At 40.9% G+C, this 26,788-nt stretch overlaps 2 protein-coding genes across 4 annotated transcripts in view; both read left to right on the top strand.

Moving 5' to 3' along the window:
* Positions 1 to 13,795, top strand: part of LOC128880094 (octopamine receptor beta-3R-like) — a 100,547-nt gene extending 86,752 nt beyond the window's left edge. For all 3 annotated transcript variants that reach the window (XM_054129796.1, XM_054129795.1, XM_054129797.1), the window contains 2 exons: positions 7,036 to 7,147; positions 9,053 to 13,795. In XM_054129796.1, the coding sequence (XP_053985771.1) occupies positions 7,036 to 7,147; positions 9,053 to 9,263 (323 nt within the window). In that variant the 3' untranslated portion in view covers positions 9,264 to 13,795. The remainder of the gene's footprint in view (positions 1 to 7,035; positions 7,148 to 9,052) is intronic.
* The window catches only part of LOC128880096 (octopamine receptor beta-1R-like), a 50,331-nt gene extending 23,754 nt beyond the window's left edge, over positions 1 to 26,577 (top strand). The window contains exons 3-4 of the mRNA XM_054129800.1: positions 25,674 to 25,949; positions 26,185 to 26,577. Of these exons, the coding sequence (XP_053985775.1) occupies positions 25,674 to 25,829 (156 nt within the window). The 3' untranslated portion in view covers positions 25,830 to 25,949; positions 26,185 to 26,577. The remainder of the gene's footprint in view (positions 1 to 25,673; positions 25,950 to 26,184) is intronic.
* The last annotated feature ends 211 nt before the right edge of the window (positions 26,578 to 26,788 follow it).

Genomic DNA, 26,788 nt, shown 5'->3' with positions numbered 1-26,788 from the left:
GGCAGCTATGCGTTAAAAACGCTTCTAAGCGCCTCGAGTGTTACGCGAAATCGCAGATGGAATTTACAAGGGCGGCTGGCGAAATTGGAAACGAATTCGTTCGTTTTTATCGCAACTTATTCGGTTAGCGATTGGTGTAAATATAAGAATATTCTTGAGCCTTATGGCGGCACAAGGGTTGACGCTACAACCCCGCTTTATGTTTACTTTTAAATGGTACGTCTGGACGAGTGAATCGTGGTCCGTGCTGCTCGACAGCGTTGAGTGAATGTTTAAATTACGCAGTAAATCGGCCAACAATAATATTTGTTTAGGTTTCTTTGTTTAATTTCTTTGGAACTCGAAGTGTCGATAAAATGGTTGTCGACAAGGTAAATGTGATCTGATTAAGCTTAGCTTTCGTGGAAATAGAATGGTAAAACGCCTCATACATGACACGATCTGTCGTATGACTTGTTGTGTGACTTGTCGTATGACTTGTCGTACGACTTGTCGGGCACCACCAGTTTTGCATTTCGAGTTGCTGGTAGATACCAGAAAGAAAGGCCTCGAATGCAAAGGGTTATTGTACAAGTCTCTACGAAAAATAAGGCACGGAGATTCGAACCCATGATCCTCGAATCCACAGCCGACCTGCACGACCAATTCCTCTTCTTTGACTCCTTATTCTTCGATACAGAGTGCTCCATACTGCATTAATCCGATTAGAATGGGAGAAAATCAAGGTCACTCGGCAATCTGAAAAATCGTCTCAAGTCAGGAAGAGGCTGAGCGATTAACGAGGTTTCAGAGCTGACGCGGGTGGGAACCGAACCTCCATCAGCAGCCGTCGAGTCACAGGGAAGTTTCCAAGCGGTGCGAAGGCGGCGAGGGGTGAGAAGTCTCCATCGTTCGAAAATTGTTTACACACCGAGCCACCGGGAACGGATACGCGAGGGATATCGAGAGGCTCCTGCGGTGGAATTTGCCACGGTTTGGAAGGTTCGCTTGAAGAGGGTCGTCGTACGCTACGAGGATTTCCAGGGGATGTTTTTTTTCTTCCTGAAAGTGATATGGGATCGGTGGAGGAACGAATGTACCTTGGGGTTGGCAAGGATCCCGCTTAATCTCGTCACGAGGAAATTATCGATCTTCCGGTACGATTACGATACGATTTTAACGCTTTATCTACCGGGTTATTTAAAAACAGTCTTTAATTCAAAAAAGAATTTTCTACAGTAGCATACGCCAATCTAGGCTGACAATTATTTCTCCATACTGTTATTGGATACATTGAAAGTAAAGTCTGTTTCCAAACACTGAACATTGTAAGTAGACAACCATCAACACAGTAAATAAATTCAAAAAGCTAAATGCTGGAATTAAGAAGCCTATAAATAGGCTCCCGGTAAATAAAGTGTTAACGAAAACGGGCCAATGGTGTTCGGCGAAGACGGTATTTCGTATAATCCATACGCTACGCGGGAAACAAAGACGCGAGACTCGCAGTCGTGTCGCTTTAAAGCGACCCACTCGTGAGGCAGAACTGCCCCCAGCGATGCTCTCTACCAGAGATGTCGAATGAAACGGAACAAAAAAAAAGTACCTGGTAACCCCGAAGACACGAATAAACGTCTAATCCGAGGCATGCTCCGCGTCCATTTTTCCTCGTGACGAACGAGGAGAATCAGGGTCGCGGTGGCCGAGAATCTAGGAACCTAATCGGAGGTTCAGGACGTTCGTCGACCGAGGGACAAGTGAGTTTGAGAAAAGATAAGATTCCCTCGTGAGGGATGACGCGAGCGATTCGATCGAACGGAAACGGTCGCGTCGAGGATCGAGAACGAACCCGGGACGGCTCTTCAACTGGAATCAGACCAGCCATAGTGGATGTTCGAGACAGAGAATTTTAAGGAAGCCGGGTAGATGAAATGAGCGCCGGGGCTACAGCTGAACAGAAAATGATTCTCTTTGTGCCAGCTAAATTGAATTGGAATGAGGGATAAGTTCTTTTCAAACGAGCTCTCGCGCTCTTCAGAGAAATGAGGTTGAAGATCTGGCGCACGGTTCATTGAAACATGATTTAATGGAATTAGGTATCGATCTGTGCCCATAGCGGTTGGAAGCGGGTTATGTATATTATGTCATCTGTGCCTGGTGCCGCTAGTCCGGGTTAAACCCCTGGCGGTGTTCTATTGAAACCCGCCAGGCAAGAAGTAACCCGAGAGATAACGCCCTCGCCGAGAACAATTTCACGAAGATGACAGGGATAGGTATTGTAATCGCTTCGGACCCCCGTCCGACTTCGGAAATTATACGTCCCAGTTTGTTCCCGAGACGTAATCGACAGTTTCGTTGTTCGATCGGCCGAGACGAGCGTGTCGAAACGCACCAGGCGGATCGATGTCTCGCGGCCCTATTCAAAAACGAAGCGGTCCCATCTGGCGGCCTGGTAGACGCGTAATCATGCAATAACGGCGCGTAATTGGTGCTGTTGGCGAAATTCCGAGAACGAGGCGGGACGGAATACGCTTACGAGTTTGGAGGAAGCGACGGTGTCCCACTTTTGCGCGATGCGACGGCTCTTGTTGAATGAAGATTACACCGCTTCTGTCCAGTCGTGGCATCGGACGAGTTAAGTATATTCGAGACGTGTAACTACTTGGTATTACACTCGAGATTCTCATTGTTCAGCCTGTTAGGGGAACAAACGCGTTCCGCCATTGTCGAGCGGATTTTACTCGAATTGTCGCGGCCGTCTTCGACTTTGGCCAGAGGCAGTTTAAATGAAATGTGGACCGAATGGAGCTGAACCGTGTCGCGAAGTTGATCGATGGTTTGGTAGACTTTCTCGACTTTCTACAGGGGTTAACTCGCGATTCTTTGGATTCCAGGCAGCTCTTAAGGTGGCAGGATAGAATCAGCAGAATCATATCGGATTTAGTGAAATATTTAGTACTTATTTTGTACTAATTTTACCACAAACTGTAATTTTGTACCTCCTGCCACTTAAAAAAAAAATCGTGGCGCTGCTAGCTTAATATTAAGCTCTTGGCCGAAAATGTTTAAATTAATAGAAATTAATAAATTAAAGCGCATACATTCAGTGCTGAATTTTAGTAGTAGTTGAGAAATTCAGTAAATAAAGGGTTAATTTCGCACTGAATCGATCTCGCCCCAACGAGAAGGGGCAGATGAAGATCGAAAGTGACGCGGTTTGGAGACCATCGTCTTTTCTCAGCCTCGTTTCGTAACAGAGAATTTATTAGAAACCAGAATTGATGGTTTCCTTTTCAACGGCGCTTGCTATTGAAGACGTGACCGGCCGAAGGAACGAGACATCGTGTTCCTGCGTGTCGTTCGTCGATGCAATGTTGTCGATCTATTGGAGACATTGTACAAGATGCGTTCTCGCAAGCACGAGAGAACGAACGAGAATGTTACATGTAAAATTTGTCGACGTTAAAGAAGTTAGAAATTCTTATCGGTGCACAGCGACAAAGAGGAGGCAACAGCGAAAAGCAAAAGTATCTATGGGACTAAATACAAATGTCCCTGAACGGATACTGAACTGATACTGATCGTGTCAAAAACCACAGAGGAATATTTAAAATTACTGACACTGAAAATCACGAAACTGGCACGTTACGTGTAAACAGACCTTTAAGTATCTCGAAACAACCCCTCGCATTCAGCAGCGTTTTTCACCAAACGGGGCTTCAAGGATTACGTGTGTTCCTCGTTGCGAACTTGCTCCCTCCCACTCCTCCCAGCTGCTGCAGTCCCCGTCGCCATTAAAAAGTTCCCAATCCGTTTTGCGCTAGAGTTCCCGTGGGACTGGCGGATTGCAGCAACGTTTTTCGCAATCCCTGCTCGGTGCTTTCCCTCCTGGAATCGAGGGACTCCAGAACAACTGGAGTATCATAAAGTTTTCCGCCCGACAACTCCAACGAGACGGACAGGTGTTCCTTTTTCCAACAGCGATACCACGTTCTCGCGATACATTTTTCAGGGCGCTTCCAACGCGCCACTTAACCCTCGAAGGTGTGGCCCGACGTACTTCGGGACCTGGATAAGTTTCCGAGAGCTCCCTCGTTTGTTCGCAGCTTTTTTAAAACGCTTCGCATCTTGGACCGAGGTCCCGATGTCTGCAAGGGGGGAGTCTGGTCTAGACAAGGTTTTTTCCCAATGCATATCATTTCGAGGTATAATTTATTTTTGTGCTTGAAACTTTGTTTACATGTAAAGTTGAAAGAAGACAATTTGGCATTAAAGATTTAATTTGAATATGTACAGTTTCAATTTCTGAAATTTCGAACAGGCTTTTTCCAATATTGTACGTGTGTTGTATATATACGAGTGCCGTTTAAAATTTGCCGCTTAAATGTCATTTGAAATTTAATTTTATGTAACTTTATTAATCAGTTACTGATACATAGAGGTCATAGTTGATGAATTTTCGAGCGTCGAAATGGTTTGAAATTTGTATCACGTTTAACGTACCGAGACACTGAGTATCTTTAAAAGAATTCATGTTTTGAATGTTTAATATACATGTCGGCCATATTGGATCCGCCATTATGAATTTTAAAATTCTAGTATCAGATTCGTAATTTGCGGCCCACATAATTTAAAAATACCAAGTTTCTTGAAGATTCGAAAACTCTTTCTAATTTTGACCGCGATTTTAGCCATCCGGACGCATAAGTAGTCTAGCAGATACGGACGGTGCTCGGTCAGACGCGTAGATACAGACGATCTTTTCCTTTTTCTCTTTCATGAAAATCCGAAAACTCTTTCTAATTTTGCTCGGCGATTTTATCCATCCGGACCACTGTGAGCCAGTGATGGGCAAAACCCTAGGCTTCGAATAAATCTGAAGTTTGCCGATATGTCTATCTCCTTTCCTCTTTAGAACATTTTCCAAAGATGGAAAAGAGACAAACATATCGGCAAACTTCAGATTTATTTGAAGTCTAGAGTTTTGCCCATCTCTGCTGTGAGCCGATGCATAAGTAGGCTAGTAGATACGGACGGTGCGTGGTCAGACGCGCAACTAGAGACGATGTTTTCTTTTTCCTCTTTCATGAAAATCCGAGAACTCTTTCTAATTTCGGCCGGGCGATTTTATCCATCCGGATCACTGTGCGTCTCCGTCCATTGTTAATCAAACCTCGTCGCTCCTCAAACCTGATATCTACGAGGTCTGCGGATTTGTTTGCATCCTCGCCAGTCCCGAGAAGTGATTGCGTGTGTGCACTTAAATCGGGCATACCGTAAAGCAGACGCTTCTTGCATCTTGATAGACGAGCGCATCGATTGCACGAAAGCGGAGAAGCCGGTGAGCATCGACCAACCAACCTAAATCTGCCTGACTGCGTCGGGGCACGCGAACCCTTCAGCTTTCGCTTCAACGACTCCCTTCCTATTCTGGCACTTCGCATTATCTAAACAACGCTCGGATATCAGTCCCGTCCAAATGAATTCGCTATCTTTCGCAGCTAACCACGTGCTCTCGAGTAGACACACCGTGTACGACGTGCTTCTTCGCCAAATGCAATCTTCATCGTCGAGTTAGGCACTCGGAAAGAGACCCTGGGGGTCAATCGGGTCACAGAAGGGGTGGAATCCGGATCGGTCAGGCAATCGAGGTCTCGCGAGAATACGGATTAGAATTAGAATTTTTTTTTTTTTTTTTTTTAACCCTTTGCACTCGAGAGATGACTCGCGGTCACCACTAGGTTTTACGCAGTAAATCAACCAACAATAATGTTTGTTTAGGTTTCATTTCTTTTGGAACTCGAAGTGTCAAAGAAATGATCGTCAGTGCAGTAAAGGTCAGTAAAAGGGGCAGTAAAATCTCAAATTAGTTTGGGATCACGAATCCTCTGAAATCTCTGAATCCTCCGAAACTCTGTCTTTAGAACAGCGATCAGTTTCCTTTGGAATCTCTGCTCTGCTCAAAATATCTCCGAAAATTCCTACTTAATCGATGAAAATGAAATATCGAGCGGTAAATACAGAGTATCGTTCGTGCACTCGCATATTTATTGAGTAAACATGACAAAAACACGAACGCAACGTGGCGCGGGTGTGTGCTCATCCAAATTTATAATAAATCGTGTTTGTACTTCGCCGCAGTACTAAAGGGAAACTGTTCCTCGTGGAAATTCGACGATTTAATTTACCTGCGCTACTTTACTGGCGCCAGTAATCCTCGCGTCTAGGAACCTCGTTTTAAACGCTGTTAGAACCAAGTCCCCGATGTGATTAAATTAAAATGCTCGAGAGATACTAAGGAGGCAAAAAGAAAAGGAACGCCAAGTAAAATAGTCATTCCGCGAAGGAAAATCAAATTACTTGGACGGAGGAATAGGAGGTTCGGGCCACACGCGCGCCATGAGCGATAAAAGGTCACCGACGAAGGGAGAAATTATGTTCGGGGCTAATGAGACGATGTATCTCGCTGAATTCAAATTATATAACCCATTGATTCTGAAAACTTTTTTGCACGCCCGCAAAAGAAATATGAAAGTTGAATTTTTAATTATTAAACGCGTTACTTTTATTATTATTATTATTATTATTATTATTACGAAATTAACAATTACAAATGATAAACGAGAGTTCGTTTAACGGATCCGAAGGCACGCGTATTCAGAATATTCAGATTCTTGGAGCATCAGCGGGCGACGAAATTAAAATTAATTGTCAATGCAGTTCGTCAACGTTCAACGCGTAATCGCGTGCCTCGCTTTGCTCCATAATATTAATAATCCCAGTCGACGTCGCTCGTTCCGAACGTTGGCTAAAGTATCACGTTGAAAAGACTAAAAATAATGAAACGCGCGTCGCTGAATATTTCTGGTAAATTATTCACGCTCACGCGTGAGAGGAAAATAATCAAACGAAGAAACGAGTTCGAACGGATCGAGTATATTTATTTTACGGGGGTGGGAAAATTTTCTGTATGTAATTTCGTACTTGTACAAACATTGCAAATTATTTGACGAAGTTAACTAACCATACGATTTTTTTTTTTATTTTTTTTTTCAGGTACATCGATACGACAGCAAACGAAAAGCTGGAGGGCCGAGCACAAAGCTGCGAGGACGCTCGGAATAATAATGGGCGCGTTTCTCCTCTGTTGGCTGCCATTTTTCCTTTGGTGAGTAGAAACTAAAAACATATATTAACGTTAGATAGTATCGCGGTACACCGAAGAGATTAAATCCCTACAAGCTCCGAACAGATGCTCCGGGCCGTCAACTTCCCGCGCAGACGTTCGAAAACAATTCCGTCCAAAGGCGGGGAAACACGCAGCGAAATTGTTTCCCGTCTTCGGTATGTAAATATTCCTTCCATTGAGCACTTTTCGCCAGGAGTCGCACAATCGCGCCGAGTTTCGCTGGGAAACCGAACGGAAACTCCGCCGGTTCAGCGTTTCCACCGGTGCATCAACGAACACCGTTGCAAAGCTTTACGAAGCTTTCGTTTCATCGACGCCAAGTTCTCCGGAGTCGGTGAATTACGCGCGGAAGCCGAGCCAGCCGCATGTTTTATTAATGCAAAGCCGAGTGAATCCCGCGGAGAGTTTATCTGGGCTCTCCTATGCATCCAGTCTATCTATTTGCTTGGCTAAGCGATGCAGGGCTGCGGCTACCAAGGAAATGGCACTTCCTGCTCGTCGCTGGAATGATACGAACTGACGTTTACAAGCCTTCGAGGGCCGACGAGAACCTCAAGGTTCAGACGTCGAAGAAGGACGCGTACTATAGAAAGTAGAATAGGAATGGTTTACCAAAGTCTGTGCTTGGTTAAAAGCATTTTGTATTATATGGACCATTTATTTTGAAAGTGGTGTAAATCCATTTTGTTTTTTTAAATGAGGTATCAGGTAATTTGTGCTTAATGTAGAGTAAACTTTTTATTTATAACTAGTTAATATTTAATACCTTAAAAAATGTCGATGCTTTGTTCGATTTAAAATTGGCCAGTAAAAGAAATTGTGCGTAGCCATGAAAGTGGAGTAAGTCCAATTTTTATAGACAGGTGGCGGGGTCAGTTAATTCATATTATTCAGCTGTTCAATGCTTTTGTTGCATACAGTGATATGTGTACGGGGCAAAATAGAGATTTTCCAGGACAAAAAGAATATGGACTCGCACCACTTCCAAAGTAAACGGTCCATATTATAATAGCGCGAGTAACGGGAATTTTGATATCGGATACCGAGTTGATCGAGTAACTGTGTCCAATTTGTTTTCTCCCAAGGCTTTCGTGCCTTGCGATCCCCTTCTAGTTTTATAATTAAACAAATCTGTCTTCTACGAAAGTTCGGTCTGCCAGATCCAGTGTCTAATATCGAAGCCTTTCACATCCTTCATCTTGGAACTCGAATCGAATGAAAAGCGATTTCAACCGAGCGATGTTTTTATTACAATTTCCTACCAGTTTAAACGTTATTTCGTATTACGCGTGTGCACGTTTCTCCATTTGTCGTCTGACATCAATGAAAAGCAATTTTGGGACTCGGTATTACTTTCCATTTGAATCCCTTGCTCGTGCAATTTCGTTTGGATTTAAATGTTTTCTGCTCGAAATATCGCAATTCATTTCAGTTCCTTTCCTTCCACGAAGGTCCGGGACCTCAGCCGCAAATTAAACGCCCGGGTGAGCCCGATTTAGAGGAACTTAATTTTAGCGTTTTTGAAAGGAATTGATAATTGGTCGACGCGGTCAGCTTCATTGCGAGACTGCAGGCGTGTGCGAAATCGCGGATGCAGTAAATCGTGGCCGCGCGGCTCGATTGGGTTTCGCGAGCGTGGATTTCGTTTCGCGGGACGTTTCCAAACGCGTCGCCTCCGAAATAAACAACTCCTGCGTAGCGGCTAAGAATATGATCATTAGTCAGCGTAAATATTTCCGCGAACGCTCGCGGACAGTGCTATCGTTTAGAAATATTTTGTTCGCTGCAGGAAAACCTTAGGAACATTTTGTAACGTATGTGGTGTCCAAAAAGGTAACGCAGAGTCGAGCCTATCGCAATTCACCGCGTACGTCTGATCCTCAGGTATCTGACAACGTCCCTCTGCGGCGAAGCCTGCTACTGTCCAGACACGGTGGTGTCCGTCCTCTTCTGGATAGGCTACTTCAACAGCGCCCTGAACCCTCTGATCTACGCGTACTTCAACCGCGATTTCCGCGAGGCGTTCAAGGACACCCTGAAGAGCGCCCTCCCCTGCTGCGCGAGCTGCTGGAAGACGCCGTCGCAGTTCGTCTAGCGAGAGAAGCCCCCGTGAACAGTCGCACCGAACACGCCATAGCTTGAGCGAATTTGTTATCGACTCGTCGACCGAACATTTATCCGCCTTCTTGGACCGGGAGAACGCATCGAGTCTGCATGTTCCCTCTTGAATCGTGCGTCGTCGTCGAGTTCGGTCGAAAGGAAACTTCGACTTCGAGTTTCTTTACACTCGGCGTGAAGAATATCGAGCGGGTTCCTCTTCTGGTTTCTTAAGCGATCTAAACGCTTTAGATCGCGACTTTTCCCACCGGTAGTCGTTCCAGGATAAAAAAAAAGAACCGAAAGTGTGGGAGAAGTGGTGGAGGACCCTGCTCGATGACCTTGGGCGGCCAATTAAGTTTGACGCGACTCGATGAACCTTTTCGGCGCGACGACAATGTAGCGTGCTTCGTTAGCGAACGGAGTTGATTCGAGTAAACTTAATTTGCCGTTAGGGGGAAATGCAGAGGCAGTCGGTGAGGGATCTTTTCGTTAATCGTTCGGCAAAATATGGTAGATGAATACTATAGAACAGTTGAACGACGCCTGATTCCCAAGATGTAATGGAGTTAACTGCATAAAGGAGGTGAAGATTGCGAAAAGGATTGCGTACTCGACGATGTGGTAAGGTTCGTTTCATAAGTATTCTTACGCAAGGGCATTTGATACTTTGTCAGGATCGCTGGGTAAACGATCGGGAATGAAATGCAATAAAGAATGGATAAGTGCATGAAAAGCGAGACCCAAATATTGCAGTTATCCAGTCGAGGTTTCTATGTCTATGGAAGAAACTTGTTTAAATTAAATGGTAGGTTTGATGTTTCCAAAAGTATATTTGTATAAATATGTTGATGTATATATCAATATCTACACGTATAAGCTTGTTCATATATATATATATATATATATATATATATATATATATATATATATATTTACAACGAGACATTCATTTGATAATATCAAAACTATTATTCTATTTAGTCAAACTTCTTCGATAGACATAGAGGGTACGTACATTTATGGAATCGACTGTAAGTGCGAGCAGAAATGAAACTGTACTCGCATTTGTGTACGTATGCGTCGATTAGGTTGCTCGCGGGGTGTTGAAAGAGACTGTTTTTATCGGGGATGGTCAGGTGGCTCGACGGTTTCGAGGAGCAAAACGGTTTCCAATTACTCGTTTCGCGGGATTCTTAATATGAAAGGATGAAAGATGCATCTGGCATTGATTTCGTCTCCTTTTTGCGTAGAAGGATAGCGCACCCAATTAACTTACGGTTGCCTGCAGCATCTCGCGATAGTTCGCGTCGATGGAAATTAATAAACAGCTCGTTGATTTCTTCGATTGGTTTACCGCGATGGAGAAATTTGATGTAAGGGTTAATTATGTAAACATCGCTCGGAGATAAATATCGTAACAGAATCCTGTCTGCAGACGATGGAATTTATCTTCCATCGAAGGAATGGCGTCGAACTGGAATTAATTTCTGTCGTTTTGCAAGTGCAACTGCATTTGAGACTGATTTTATGCATTTCTGGACTCGAATCAAGTCTCTTCCTAGTTAAGATCAGTTTCCCTGGCCGACCGGCTCCCGATCGGATGCCACGTTGAATTTCCAAACTGCTAATCGCCAGAGCGAGACGAGGTCGAAAGGAAACTTCGACTTCGAGTTGCTTTACACCCGGCGTGAAGAATATCGAGCGGGTTTCTCTTCTGGTTTCTTAAGCGACGACACTCGCGAAATTCTCTGATCTTCTCAGGAGATTTCACAGTCGTGAGAAGAATCTTCTCTTGGGACCGGGTTTTCATTAAGTAGCAATTCATTAGGTGAATCGGAGCTTGCTTTTACAGGAGGATAAGTGTTGGAATCGACGCTCCAGGGACTCTCTTATGACGGAGGTTGGATACTCGAGCGTAGAGATCGAGAAGCTTGCGAAATTCTTAATCGAGGAGTTATTTTCTTTTTTTTAAGGAACCACTCCCATTGCCACGAGTCAGCGCGACCCGTCGCGGTAACGTAATTTAACGTGTAAATATTCATGCATCCTGAAGGCAAACTTCATTTCCTGGGCGCAGTTGTCGCTTGTCACGCGTCGAAAACAACGCGACGAGTTTCACGCACGGTCGGGATTTAGTAGACGAGTTCGCTGGAAGACAGGGATTAGGAATGAAATTTCGGGTCTCGGTGTGACGACTGACGACAGTGGCTGTCGACAACCGGAAACGGGGGAAAACCAAAAAAAAGAAAAAACTGTAAGTACTATTTTAACGTATTTCGTCGGCACGCAACGAAATTGCAAAGTTCGACGAAGAGACACATGCTGGAAAAGGCGCGTACCTCGACGAGCGACGAGCTTCGAGGACGTTTTAGTTAGAGCCAGATTTCGGGGTGCTGTTTGGCCGCCAGTTGGTGCTTTTCACTTCCTTCGTTTGGTCGTTTCTTTTATCGTAACAATTTCACTGAAAATGAATTATTTATCGGCTGTCAATGGACGATATATAAAGTACTAGAACTAGTAATTTGATTGATTCGTGCAAAGAAATCGATGAGCTTTAGCGTTAAAAGAAAAAAAGAAGCAGAACAGTGGCAGCGAATCAGCGCTCGGAATCCTCGAGTACGCGTTGACTTTGTAAATACGTTGTCAACCATAAACGTAGGATGAGGGCAAACAGTGCTACCTAGGTGTAATTAGAGAACAACAAAGCTGTATTATCTGTAACGCAATACTTATTAACAATGAGATTGTTAACGAGAGAAGAGAGCCGGGCTGCGAAACGAAGACATTCATGAACCGAGTCGCAATTGTTGCCAGATTACCCCCTCGGCTATGAGATCGCTTTTATAGTCACTTGGGTGAACGTTTGCCAAAGAAGGTTCTCAATTTTCATGCGTGGGCGGAGCAACCTAACGCCGAAGTAACTTTTAATAGACTAAACTTTGCGGACAAAACTTTCAGACAATTTTTTATCCTGTATTTTATTATTCTACTTTCAGCTTAGCCCCAATCATCCCTAATCTTGATGTACACGTCGGTAAAACTGTACGACACTCTCTTCCTACGATCTCCTAGCAGCTACACTCATTCCTTATTCTATTAATCCCATAGCAATTTCCTCGGGAACATCATTTCTATATCTAATCGAGCCCAGAAAGATTGTCCACCTGAGCTCCAGCGTTAGGTGCCTCATCCTAGGCGCGAGATAAGAAGATAAGACAGCGATTCGCTGCCGTGGAACATTTAACCCTTTGTACTCGCGAGGTGACTCTCGATCACCGGTAGGTTTGACGGAAAATCGAACAACAGTAATGTTTGATTTGGGTTTAATTTCTTTGGAACTCGAAGTGTCGATAAAATGATTCTCGGCGAGGTAAAGGTGACCTGATTAAGCTTAACAATCGTGGTAATAGAATACTAAAACGCCTCATACACGATACGATCTGTCGTATGACTTGTTGTGCGACTTGTCGGCAGAAGCGTATCGGTGAGACAATAGTACTTACATAGTCTCATTGATATCTCGGTTAAGGCAATGCAACTCTCATTCAAACGGTCGAAAGAACTCGTCGAAGCGATGTGTCGTACGACAAGTTATACGACAAGTTGTACGATAGATCTTATCTTGTATGGGACGTTTACGACGGCGTCGTACGAAAAAAACACGCCACAGACAATGCGACTCTCCTTCAAACGGTCGAAGGGACTCGTCAAAGCCATTTGTCGTACTACTTGTCGTACGACAGATCGTATGGTGTATGGGTGCTTTAAGAAACCATTTCGAGTCGCTGGTAGATACCAGAAAGAAAGTCCCCGAGTACAAAGGGTTAACCGTGTGATCGGGAGGTGGTAGAAACACTTGGACGTGGTGTTGGTCGAACCTGCGACATTTTGTTCACAGTGAACGACAAAGCTTTCCCTTCGTCGTCCACGCTTCGGCTCAGCCCGCGCGTCTCATCTCAGGCGGTAGAGACTCGACTTTTTCTAGAGGACTTGCGAACGCTTTACTTTCATTCGTACGGCCTATTGTACGCGTCTAGACTGTATAAATGTAACATAGCAATAATTATTCGAGGACTGTACATACATTGACGACGAACAACAGTATGCGAGCGAGAGTGTGTATGTGGACGTGTGCGACCGTCGTTTTTGTAAGTGACCGATATCGATCGTGTAGCGTGCGTGTTCCGTGTTGCTTAAAAGTGTACACAAGACCCCCTCCACCTCAAGTGACGTAATTATTGTCATTTAGCCCAGCAGATTTCACGTAGAATTCCCAGATGTAGAAATTGTTTGGATGGAAACAGCTGGACTGTTCGAAAGTCAGTGACTGCTAGTTCGAGCGAGAATTAACCCTGCTCGAGAACTTTTTTAATTAATTAACCACGCATAGCAACGTTTACGGATATAGACAAATGAACGAGGCCTGATACACAGTTTTGCATTTTACTCCGACAGCGTGACATTGCGAGAACGGAATTAGGAAATTATCATTAAGTGAGAATATTGTAAATAAATATCGAAGAAATAGCGTAGTTTTCTTTCCTTGTTCCATATTTTTATACTTTTCATCGAAAGCTTGATTCGTTATTCTTTCACTTTCTTTGCACGCAAGAAAAAAATAAACGACCAAATTAATTCGAATTTCTTATCTATGAATTTCTTATCCAGGAACGCAACTTTTATCTGCCATTTTCCATTTCAATTATTTTCAAGCTCTACTTCAAACTTTCTCGATTTAAAGTATCTCTAGTGATAATATAAAACGATGTGCCAAAATTATTTCTATTTTCCGCGTGGTTGTAGATAAATCGACCGTTTAAAAATATTCTTCGTATCGATTTATAGGAAGAATTTTTATCGCGTCCAGCTTCGGTGAAAAAGTTCTCGCAGTTCCAAGCTGAAATCCGGATATTGTATCGGGTGTTAGCTTCAAACCCTCTTATTTTTACAGCAGCGTAGCGTTTAAAGGCCGGTCCGTCGACTTAAACGAATAAAACAAAGAGGTATTCCGCAGGCTTTCATTCGATCGAACGCTGTCACTGACCTAGCTGAACGTCATCGACTGCCCACGATTCGCTCGAATTTCCGATTAATTCTATCCGTTACCTTCGTATCGTCCCCCGATAATAACAATCAGCCAGGGCATATCAATAGCGGATTTAACGTCGATATCGAAACGGTATGCCGTGATATTTAAAGGGATGTTATATTTGAAGAAATTTAACGGTGTCGATAGCATCGTTCTAGCTGACAGTCTGCTCGTTGCATCCTCCCGTGAGAACAGATTGGACAAATACGAACCTAATTCCCAGTCGGTTCTGGCCAAGCGAACCGATTTCCCTTGAAATATCAACGGCGCGCGGACAAGTAGAACGGAATAAAAATTGTCAGGAGATCGAAATTACCTCGAAGTTCCATTCGGTGAAACGGGCACGCGACGCGAAATGTTTCGGAAGGAGAAGACCCGACCGAATCGAGCGCAGTGCTACGTTTACGAACGGAAAACCCCGGTCGTTGGCGGTAATTAATCCCCGATAATTGCGAAATTCGAGTCGACTCGAGTTACGAAAGCGATGATTTGATTTTTCGAAACGCAAAGTGTTCCTTTTCGACGCATCGACGCGAGTTCGATTGCCACTTATTTTTCTATGTACGCGCGGATCAATTCGCCGACGCGTTTAGGTATTTTCTATTGGGCTTCCGTTCTAATATCACGGTTTAGATCGTCGTCGTTAGGACTCCTCTGACTCTGTGTAATTATACCAAAGAGTACGCGTTACATTGCAACTTGTAGCTTCGATGTAAACCGTCGACGGAAGAGTGCATCATCATTCGGCGAAGTGGGACAGTAAACTCTGCTGGATCGTTCACTACGGATTACTTTTTTTTTTTTTTTTTTTAAACCCTACAGTGTGCGAATATCGTCGTATAACATTGTAAGTTGTTACTTAATTGTATCGGACTTCATCCAAAGACACTATTTTCGCAGGTCAACCATTTCTACAGGCTGTTCGCGCTTAAAATGTTACAGACGCATACTTTGATAACTATTGATGATAGGAAACAATTGTTTATATGTGAATTGCAGGATACAATGGGCTCTATACAGAGTGTCCCAAAAATGTTGGAGGTCCTTGAAAGGGGTGGTTCGGGGCGTGATTTGAAACAACTTTTTTCACTGAAATCGATTCGAGAAATTCAGTAAAAATAGTTCACAAATTCTTGGAAAATTGTTTCTCAAGTTATTGTCAAAAAATCGCTTATGGTAGTAACAACATTTGTAAGCAAACTGCCACAGGAAAATTGTTTGAAGCAAAAATAACATCATATTCGGATTCAGCACCCCAAAAAACCTATAGATACCGAGTTTCGTGGTGATTGGATAATATATTTTTTATTCCCCATAATGACCCTTGGGATTGGCCAAAATCGTGATTCGAGATTGGCTTGTCAACTTTAAACGTCCATAACTTCCTCAATTCTTAACCGATTTACTCCATCCATACGGCATTGGAAAGCTCTTTTAAAGCCCAACAAATGTTCAGATGGCTTTATCACCCTCAAAATTCGAGTCAAAGGTCACAAACCTCAAAAACACTTACGAATTTTTTTGAGGCCCTTATAATTTTTCTAGCGGTTCACTGATTTTTTTATTGGTATCTATTACGAAGGTGGACATTCGGTAAAAATTTCATTGAATTCCCATTTAAGGTTCTGAAGTAAAAAAATAAATAGTTGCAAAAGCTACAAAATTTCAAGGGGTCCCCCTTTCGATTTTTCGGTCAAAAATTTTTATTTTTAGATCTCCCTCAAAATATGGTTTTCAACGTTTTTGGGGTCGAGAAACACGATTCTGAAGTCGGTTTCTCGATTAAAAAATGTTATCACGTAGTTTACTTACAAAACTCTCTTCTCCCTTAGGTTTGGGGCTGTATTTTCGCAAAACTTGTCTGTCTACAATTCGACTACAATTCGATTCCTGATGTTTTTGCGATGAAAATGAAACCACACATGACATAATTTGGACAATAATTAACGAAATAACATGAAAAGTTTGATTGTGTGATTGAAAAGTAATTTTGTTAAAAATAGTTCGATTTACGCGATGTGAAGAATAAAAGGAAAATCAGTAAGTTTCGAAGCGTTCTATCTTGAAACCTAATATTCGTCTTGAAAAGCACTGATCCCCTCAAAAATATACATATAGTTCCATTTAAAAAACGAAACTTCACCATCATATCTTTTAAATTAATAATATAACAAATATTGCGTTTACGTCACAATATAGAGCCCATCGTATCCTACAATTTACGTATAAACAATTTATTCGTATCATCGATAGTTATTGAAATATGAGTCTGTCACACTTCGGCAAGGATACCCTGTATATTATCGAAATTATCAGATACACTTTAGTACAGCATCGTGTCCCTCGGATTGTCGCTGGTACGATCCCAGGGAGGAGACATTTCATCACTATTTCTTTGACTAAAACTACAATAAAAATAGCATGTTGAAAACCGTGTGAATGTATAGTTTTTCTACGGATTCCAAAGCAAAACGTAATCGTAAATTTCGCATGTTTAAGCATACACACATCGTATCCCGGATGCAATGCAATGTTTTTTTCGAGAATGGAACAATGCATTAGTAAAAGTTACAAATTTCGTTCCCTTAAAAGGCGCGCAAGCTGCCGTGAATTTCAGTGGATTTCTGTTGTTTGTATACGTTCCATTGTTTGGCTGCGCGGGTGTTCATTAAATTCGCGATATCCACACCGATTCGGCGCTTTCGTGCAGGTAACAAACGCTCCACCTGTTTGGAATTCGCGTTTATTACGTAAAAATATGAACGCGTATAAAAATACCGACATTAGGTGAACAAAAATTCTATTTTAGACATTCTTTAATTTAAATAACAGGTTCATATCCCTCGGTATATAGATAATAAATCCAGTTGGATTACAATAATACTAACGGATCGATGACAAAGATTAGGCGTCGACACGTGCGTTCAGAGGGAGGAACTTATTTTTCTCTGATTTTATCCCGAGTCTCGTCCGAGATCCACCGTCCGAAATGTATTCCCGGAAGATAAGAACCTTACAGGGGAAATATTTCTTCCGTCGCTTTCGTCTTAGGAAGAAATAAGACGGCCCGATGGATTTCCTTCCCCCAGTACCAGCTCGCGTTAAGGGTGGATCGAAGCGGAGCACGAAACAGGCGGAAACTTCAACGTCAAGATACGGTTTCTCCTTCTACGTGGAAACTTCCAATGTTGAGCTTGAAAAATTTTTGCTGCAGGCTTGAAACACTTGGTACAAAGATATTTGCGTTACACTTCGTTTAATGCACAACTGGCTGAACATTTCCATTATATCGTCTTGCGTTACATAAAATCGAGCAATTTTTGATAAGGCGAAACTAGAAGTGAAGCAAACGGCGATGAATTTATATCCGTTCGACTAGTTTTCAGCCTAAGCGTTGCAAAGACGCGAAGAACACCCTGAACTTTATTATTTTTTTTCTCGGTTACTATTCCAGATATTTAAATTCTGCAAAAACGAAAATATCGGTACTTATAAACTGCATCTCGTGTATTTTTTTTCAGAGTATTTTTTTAATTATCAAGGATACCAACAAAATCAGGGATGATGATCGGTTATTTAGCTGACGCATGTAAAAGTTTCAGAACGGTCGGAGTCCTGGAACATGGTTAAATAATTAAAAAGAAACAAAAATCCGATGCGTTGCGCTCCTTGCAATGGGCTGAAGGAGAATGAGATAATGGTCAGACACACTACGCGTATCGTTACAGCTATGCAACCAGACAGGAAGGCAACCAGTTTCAACAATTTTGTAATTGATGTCATAAAATATTCCTTCAAAGTATTCCGTTTATTATTTCTTAATCGATATCTAGACATTGTTCACAAGACCCATTTCGACTAAATATTCATTGTTTAATCAAGAAAATTAGCGAAATGTTTCTCGAGTCATTTATTAGCAAAAGTAACACTATTCAACTATTACTCACTGATTTGATTGAAATTTAACGTACTTATTAAAAACGAAGAAACACGTATTTAATATTTTTCTGTGTTTATTAAGTACGTCAAATTTCATTCAAATCAGTGAGTTACAATTGGGTAGCGTTACTTGTGAGAGAAATATCCTTTTACTGAATCGGAGCAAGAGTGCAAAATTTCCAAATTCTTATTCGGGTAAGAAGCGTTTGTTCAACCCTGTATAAAGAATCGAGGCTGACGTATAACGAACGTTTCGGGCGATTTATTAGACGTTGAGAATGGAGGGTTTTCATGGAATTTAATGTGCGAAACAAACACGGGCACGAGAATAAAAATAACATTGAAAATAAATACGCTCGAAAACTGGTCCACGTCGGATGCAAAATCGAGCGTCTCGCGATTAAACTTCTTACACTTTGCTTTGAGCGCAATGAAGAACGCGGCCGATGAAACAATTAACTCGACCCTTCTAAAACGTTATCTTTACAACTTTGTTATCGGATGAAAATTTTATTAAAACTTCGACGCGTAAGCCTCTTTTTTGCTCGCTGGGGAATCTAAAGCTGAAAGCAAAGCTTTCAACAGACACTAATAAAAGGGGTCGAGAACGCGTACAACGCGTTTCTATTGCCCCATTAACGACTTAACGATTTTACCAACTGCTATCGCAGCATCGTACAGACTTCTTGCCGATTTATTTATTTATTTACAGATTCGCGATTGCGATGACAAAATCATTGCATCCACTTCCAAATATCTGAAGAGAATCAAGTAAACGCATTCACGTTTTATATCTAAAGATTTTGTATATCAAAGAATCATTTGTTGATAATACTTCGTCGCGAGTAATAGCGATCTAATGGTTGCGAACTTCTAACAAAATCTTTAGATATAAAATGTGTTAGACAAATTAGTGAAATTTTGTCGTCATCCAAATATCCAGGAAAAATTAATAAAATTACACAATTTCATTTAAGGATTTACACGTGCGGCATTCCACACTCTTACGTTTTTCTTCCCCAAAAAAGCAACCACCCGTTGAAGTGATTAAATCGTCGTAAATTTTCATTCGCGTGCGAATCACGTTGCAGATCAATATTTCATAACGACAGATATTTTTATTAATGCCGAGTTGCTATTGTGTACTCGGAGACCCCGTTTCTCTCGAAAGATCGAAGCTCAGCTGTATATCAAACGGGCTCTCCATCGCCGCAGCATGGCGAGATAAAGTAGCCAGCAAGAAAAATGGCCGCAGAGAGGAGGAAACGAAATCTCGTAGAAGAATAACCACGGAGAAGTGAATTAAAAAAAATATGGACACGGTTAAAGGAAGAGGTTCGATTCGCGTACCTAACACTGCTAAAAAGGATTCACGAAAAGTCCCCATCTCTGTTTTTTTTATATACGGACTGATTCAGAGAATTACAAGTGGAATGCATTATTAGTAGGGTCATTCCACGTCGAATCGATCACTTGTTTTGGCCGATGCCTCGGATTTTATTCCAAATGACATATACATATATTGTAGTTTAAGTGAAATTAGGGGCGGTTTAAGTCATCATTTTGCTCGTTTCGAAACCGTTTGAGAAATATAAGCCTTCGAATATTGCAATTTTTGCACCTTTTCGTGAAAATGGGTTGCACACTTGAATTTTATTCCCTGTAAGTATTCATTCTATCGACCGGTTCTTGTTTTCATTTTAATCGAGATAGATTGCTCTTCCTGAATATATTTTTATTTCGAGCAGATCTGATTTTTGCAATATTAAAACTTGTAAATGAATTTTTATTTTGTAAATACCACCTTAAAGTCACTTTTGTTAAAATCCGAAAAAATTATCATTGCATTCTGTAAAGTTTTCTCTAGAAAATAGCTCAGTTTCATTCTGGCTGTTCTTTTGATTAGCGTCGTAATACAATATTAAAGACAAAACTTTCGCTTCGTTCGGCAACATTCAAGCATCGTAAACAAGTCGTTTACAGGATCAGCTGCGGAATAGTCGGCATCTGGCACGATGCCCGTGTAGTTTTGCGGAAAGGTCGTCGCATGCTCTTGGAAACTATCATCGGGCTTAATGCAAAAATCGTGCCTCCATCTCCCCGCGATATTACCGTCGTTCCGGTTTCTATTTGTACGCTGGAGATTTCGACGTGCTCGCGACGATTTTAATTTACCATCCTCCTCGACGCGACGGATCGCGGAGATCCAACGAGAATCGAAGTAATTAAACTCGAATCTCCTAACAATCGATCGACGTTTTCGTCTCCGCAGTATCCGTGGCTTTAGATTCATGATGGCTAGACTGTGGATCTTTATGCAAAATAAAATCTGAAATTTACAAAAATTGAACTTACTTAAGAATTCGTTTTACTCTGCGAATATTGTAATACGAACTTTACTTTCAATATTATTTTATATTATTACATACTGCGTGCATTTTATAGTTTTTTAAATTTCTTATAAATGCAAAAATATCCGCGTGCAGTGTAATAACGGCGAAATAAAATTTCATATTCGAATAAATGTTCACTCAATTGAATCGACCAAGAAAAGTTGAACAAGTCGATATTACTCTCGCTGTAAATAAGAAGTGGAAGGTGGGAAGTTTTCATGGAAATTCCGGTGAATTTTGCTAGTTACGCGATAACGAGAAACCACGGGAAACTAAAGTGGACGATTGTCCCAACTTCATTAGCGGATTTCGATCTGCCGTCCAGAAACCTGAGCGTATTTTGTTTGGATTTCTTTTTTTTTTCACAGTTATAATTAAAGCCCAGGGAAGAAGCTACACATTGTTCGCGAAACTTGTTCGCGGGAGTTCTTTTATGTCTATTCAGGCGGAACATTGAATGCGTATCCATAGCAATTTTTCACCGGAGTTTCGCCGCTGTTCTCCGAGAAACTCCCCTCGAAGCTTTCGATCGAAGACTTTTGATTTCAAATTTTTCCGTTAGATTTTTACTCGAGGAAAGTTGGCAAAATTCTCGTCCAGATAAATGTCTCGGATCAAGGGAATTCGATCCGACCAAATTCAAGGATAATTATAAATTTCCATTGAAATAACATTCTTCGTTTTGCTATCACGTTTATTTCGTCGAAATTAGCAGGCCAGCGGCTTCGATGAATCATGTCACGCGGGCTCGGATACGAAATAAAAGCTTGTTAATGAGTTTCCGTGCGTCTCGTCTCGCGAAATAAATTCTGAACGTAGCGCGCGTATAGTAAAAATGTTCGCAAATATTGTTACCAATCAACGATGTCGCTGATACGCGGGAAAATGTGAATACAATTTCTCGTACGCCGCGTCTGAAACGAACCGTTTCTTTCGGGCACAATACGCATTCATTTTCGGAATATGCTTCCATGAAAGACCCTTTCAATCATGCTTTAAATTATATATCGCATTTCCGCCGTGCTATTCACGGACTTCGGCGGAGCAGTTCGGCACGACAAAGTCCATTAGTCGCAGCACGATCTCCTGGGACGCGTGTGTTCCAATCCGATATCTATTTATAGTGAAGTCTTTATAAATGCACAAAGTCGGGACTGAACTAGTGCATACATGGTAAAGTTCGTATTCTCTGATGTTTGCACGTCTGCTAGTAACTCCAATTTTTGCGTTCCATTCCTTAAGGGGCTAACCTCTTGGTGCAAATGCAACTTGTGCATATATGGTAGAGTTCGTATTCTGATGTTTGCACGTCTGCCTAGCTAGCTCCCTCCCCCACACTTAAATAAAATTTAAGGAATGCACTATTTATGCGCTCTTCAATACTGTAAGAAAAAAATGTTGTGCTCTTAATTTCTATACTATTGTCTCGTTTATTTTGTAATATTTCGCCCAAAAATGTGTTTGATATATTGAACGTTCTTTCTGAACTTTTCTATGTAAACAATCTCCCATAGTTCCACTATAAAATTGAACGTGGTAATTTAATATTATTAAATGTTGTTAAATACAATATACAGTCAATGTAGTAAGTATTTGTACAAGAACCAATTCAAAATAAGACTTCGTATATTTATTTTATTAATAAATTTTAGGGGAAGAAATAATTAACCAAGATTCCTACATATTTTTAGAGTAGATTTTGTGTAAATTGAAGTTTATTACTTTTAATGTTAATCTCTTATCTCTTATTTTTTTATTAATTTTATTTTAAATTGGTTGCTGTACGAATACTTCTTACACTGACTGTAGAATTTAGCAACAAAAGTTGTACAGTGATAATTCACGGTGTATATTAAATACTCATTGAAAGTGGCAAGTGTCCACATATTTATGAACGAGGATGTAATCGTTATTTATCAATAATTGATTAGAAAATCAGTGGTTTGTGCACGACCTAGTTGCGGTATTACGTCGCATAATTGAAAGTAATTCCTTTCCCTAAGAGTAACATTGTGTCGAGTCTCATTAAATTATTTTCATGAAATATCTCGCGACCCGCAACCCTGCCATTTTCTTGAATCTTCTTTTATACGCTTCGTTAGCGACTCAGAAATTTATTTCGCGAGACAACGTAGTACCCCTTTCTATCTTCTTTAAACCCTTCTCTGCTTGCACGCTACATTTTTCTTTTCAGCACGCGAAGCAACTTTTAACACGAAATTCTATACGCCGCCCCCTTTTTAATTGAAAAGGACAAATTTTAAGTCACTCGTATCGAGGTCTGCGGAACGTACCTTCAATAGAAAGTCAACCCTGAATTTTCATCGCCTACGCCGCGACTATTTCCGGATAAAAATCTCGGATTAAGAATCTCGAAGTTAACGCGACGTGTGTCGAATGGATCTCGGTCACTTTTAACTAATTAAAAGAAAGAAAAAAGAAAAGAAAAGAGGGATTTGCTCGATAGCATCTATACGACGCGAGCCATGGCTACCGCCACTGCATTGCGTTTCCCTCGATGTTTTCATTTGGTCGCTGAAAGCGCAGCGTGCATCCTCCGAGATTTTGTAGCGCGTGGCGGATGCGCCGCTGCCACGGTAAGGTCGCTTAAGAGGCGTCCAGTCGATTGTCCCAATTCCTGCTGGAAATCGATACCGACGGCGGAAAATTTATTTGCAAACGCGGGCCGGATATACTCGCAAAAGTGACGACCGGCTGGTTATTGTACCCCGCGCGCTGAAACTGGGAAAATGGCGAAAGTTCACTAGTTACGCTCAATCGCCACCGAAAGAGGATTACTCGGCCCCGCGGAAATTAAACGGCCGCGGAAAAGGAACAAAAATAGAAAGAAAAAGAGACGCCTAAAAGTGGCGAGCAATTTCGCGGTTTACTTGGTGGAAAACCTTCGTCCTCTCATATTTTTTTTTCTCCGTCTCTATGTGCCGCATCAGTCGGCCGATTAAGCTTTTGCGGAAAAATAATCCTTTCTATTTGATTAATGCGCCAGAAAAATTGCGACAAAGGCTATTTTTTTTATTGCGATTTTCCTGCGGGCGCGTGTTTACCTGGAAATATTTCATACCCGTGCCGACGTTCCTCGCGGCTACTTTTCGATCCGGTCGAATTTCCCTGGCCTATTGCATGTTTTTGCGAAAAATTGAATACGATTAAACGTTGTTTATTATGCGGCACCGTCGAAGTTTTCATCTTTTTCGATCCGACTGGGAGCGAAGAATATTGTACCGCGAGTAATAAAAATTCATAAATAAACACTGTTTTAGAATACTGTTACAGTAAAGTCTCTGTAAATGCACAAATATCTCTACCATAAATGCACTGAAACTCGAACTGATAACTCGAACTGATAACTCGAAAATACCTTCTACAATACTGATAACAATTCAGAGTAAAGCGAAATTGATAAATATTTTTTTCTGAAATAAAATAAATTTCCCACGGTAATTTGATTTAACGCACCGCAAAGTCCCCACAAATAAAACGACTAAGAGGAATTTTATGTGACGCGGGAAACAGTAAATGGAATTAGAAATGGAGGGCACTGATTACGAGGAAATCAATAGCGTTCATTTCTGAAGTCGTAAATAAACAGTTTTCGGCGAGGATCAACCAAAATTTGCCCAAATGAATAAATTATCCAGTGGCGCAACATGGTTATAACCAGGCGGAAGCTACCATTCAATCTCCATGTATACGTCTTAATTAAGGCCGGAATTATTATCAACAACGTTAACAACTATATATTTTGGAGGAATCGATTTTTCAGCGCGACGATCTGTACGGTGAAAATGAAATAATTACGTTAACGTTGCACGATATTACGATGATAATAAAAATAGTTTCCAAAGGCTACATTTATTTTTACGTTCAATTTCCAGAACAATCTCGAAACGAGAAAGTAATCCAGCCCGAGTTAACGACATTGTGCTCTACTATTATCGTAAAATCTCTGTCGCGGATCTTAAATTAACACTGAGAACACTAAAAGTTCGGCGAAGTAGGAAAACTGTCCCCGTTTGAGAGATTAAAAATACCGGGCAAGGTGCATCGTGTTCCGTTAAATATTTGCAGAAAATAAAGCAGCGAAGGACGAACGAGAAGCTTCAGACGCAGCCGCCATTGTTAATTGACGGAACCGGGTCAAGCGGTGTCTGTAACTTCGCAACGATGTCTGCTCATTCTTTCCGTAATACGAAACTAATTACGAGTTCAGGCGCTAGATATCGATTGCATCCGAGTTTCGAGCGATCGCCGATTCCACCGAATATAAAATACGAGCGGAAGATTATTACGATAAGCAGACTATTACGATTACCTGATCGATGATACGATATCCTGATCGATAGTAGGATTATTTCGTCGCAAAAATGACCTTTCGTTCCTTAAAACAAAAAAAAACAAAAATAATAATACAGTGGATTCTCTATAATTCGCTGTAACTCGGGAGCGCAAACGACAAATTACGTGTAGGAGAATCGAAATTTTAAGCGGAGTTGGTAGCCGCCATTTTGAAAGAGAGGTAACGAAAGAAAGAAAGGGAGAACATTTTCGCTAAGGCAAAAGTTGTTTCAAATCACTCCTTTCAAGGACCTCCATTTTTGGAACACCCTGTATATACATATAAAAACATATAGTTTCAAAATTTGTTTAAAAACATACAGAAATATAGAATTAAGAATTGTATAAAAATTTATGAAATTGTATTTATTATTAGTTACAAAAATTATATACCCTATTTTTCATCGAAACTGCATTGTTTGCAATAACATAAATGAAAGAGAATATTGAATATTTTACATTAAAATCTCGCGACCCATAGTTTAAGAAGCCCTAGAGAGTGCATTCGATATTCGTGAAATAAAAGCATTTGTTAATTGTTACCTATCGATATAATTTTGTCTGCTTTTTCGACTTGAACATGTACAAGTAATTTTCTGTTTTCTTTTTTTTTTTTCCTAACCAACAGGTAATGCATTGGGAATGCTTCGAAAGAAAAATGAAAAGAGCATCTCTTTCTCTCCACGGTGGGGACATAAATTTTGTCGTCCGAGCAGGACGATTGATTCATTGTTCCGCAACGATCGATACCGCAGAATCACAAATCCTTTCAAAAGGGGAATAAAATGGAAAGAGAATATTCACGGATTTATGGATTCCTTTGTCTACTATAAATGCATAAGATAAAATTAGACGAACGACCTATGGAAATAAAACAAAAGAAGGAGCGCTTCTATTTAATTAGGTAAGCCATTGAATTTTACTCTACGCTTTTATCTATAATTCTACCAACACAGACTCTGTACTGTACTCGAATATTCTACTTTTTTTCAAATTATGTATAATTTTATATCGAGGCAATCATAATATGCAATAATTTAAACTTAAAGAGTAGATTATGAGTATAACACACAAGTCATATCGCTATCCAGCGGTAAATAATCTAAATTAATTTTGTTTATTTTTCAATTAATTTTCAGATCTTTAAATATCAGAAGAAACGAATCGGTGGAGCCATTTCTTGACCAACACCAGGAGCTGGCGTGAAAAGTACTGAATCGTTTATTATATTGTACCTACTCATATTAAATTTTCTATATTTCATTATATCTACAAATTAGTTCTCTGACAATCATTATACATACAGGCGCCGTTTTCGCGATCGTACAACGTCGGTTATACATTTGTCGATAAAAAAATACACTGTGATAGGTTGAAAAATATTAACGAATCGATTGTCTAACTAACAAATTGTCTCGTTCAATAACCATTTGTTAAACTATATAGTTGATAATAAAAAAAAACTTTACCCTGTTCCTTAGTATTAAGCATTTCCTTATGAGAGTTCTACGATATAAAGCTACCTACTGGCTGCAGATCCTTAAAGTTTATAACTACAACTAAAGTTTACCAAAAGAAAGCCGACTTCTTCCTTTCCAAGTAGTTTCACCTCACAACAAAAAAGTGAACAATTGAATGATTCCATGATTTTTCTTGAAGTGGCATCACGTTTTCTAGAAAATGGTAAGTATGCAATTCTTGGGATCATCTTTAAATAAATTTAATACGGTTAAAAAAAGATCT

Source organism: Hylaeus volcanicus, chromosome 7 (assembly GCF_026283585.1).
Source record: "Hylaeus volcanicus isolate JK05 chromosome 7, UHH_iyHylVolc1.0_haploid, whole genome shotgun sequence".
NCBI lineage: Eukaryota > Metazoa > Arthropoda > Insecta > Hymenoptera > Colletidae > Hylaeus > Hylaeus volcanicus.
The sequence above is the reverse complement of the archived record's forward strand: the minus strand, read 5'-3'. Positions and strand labels throughout refer to the sequence as shown.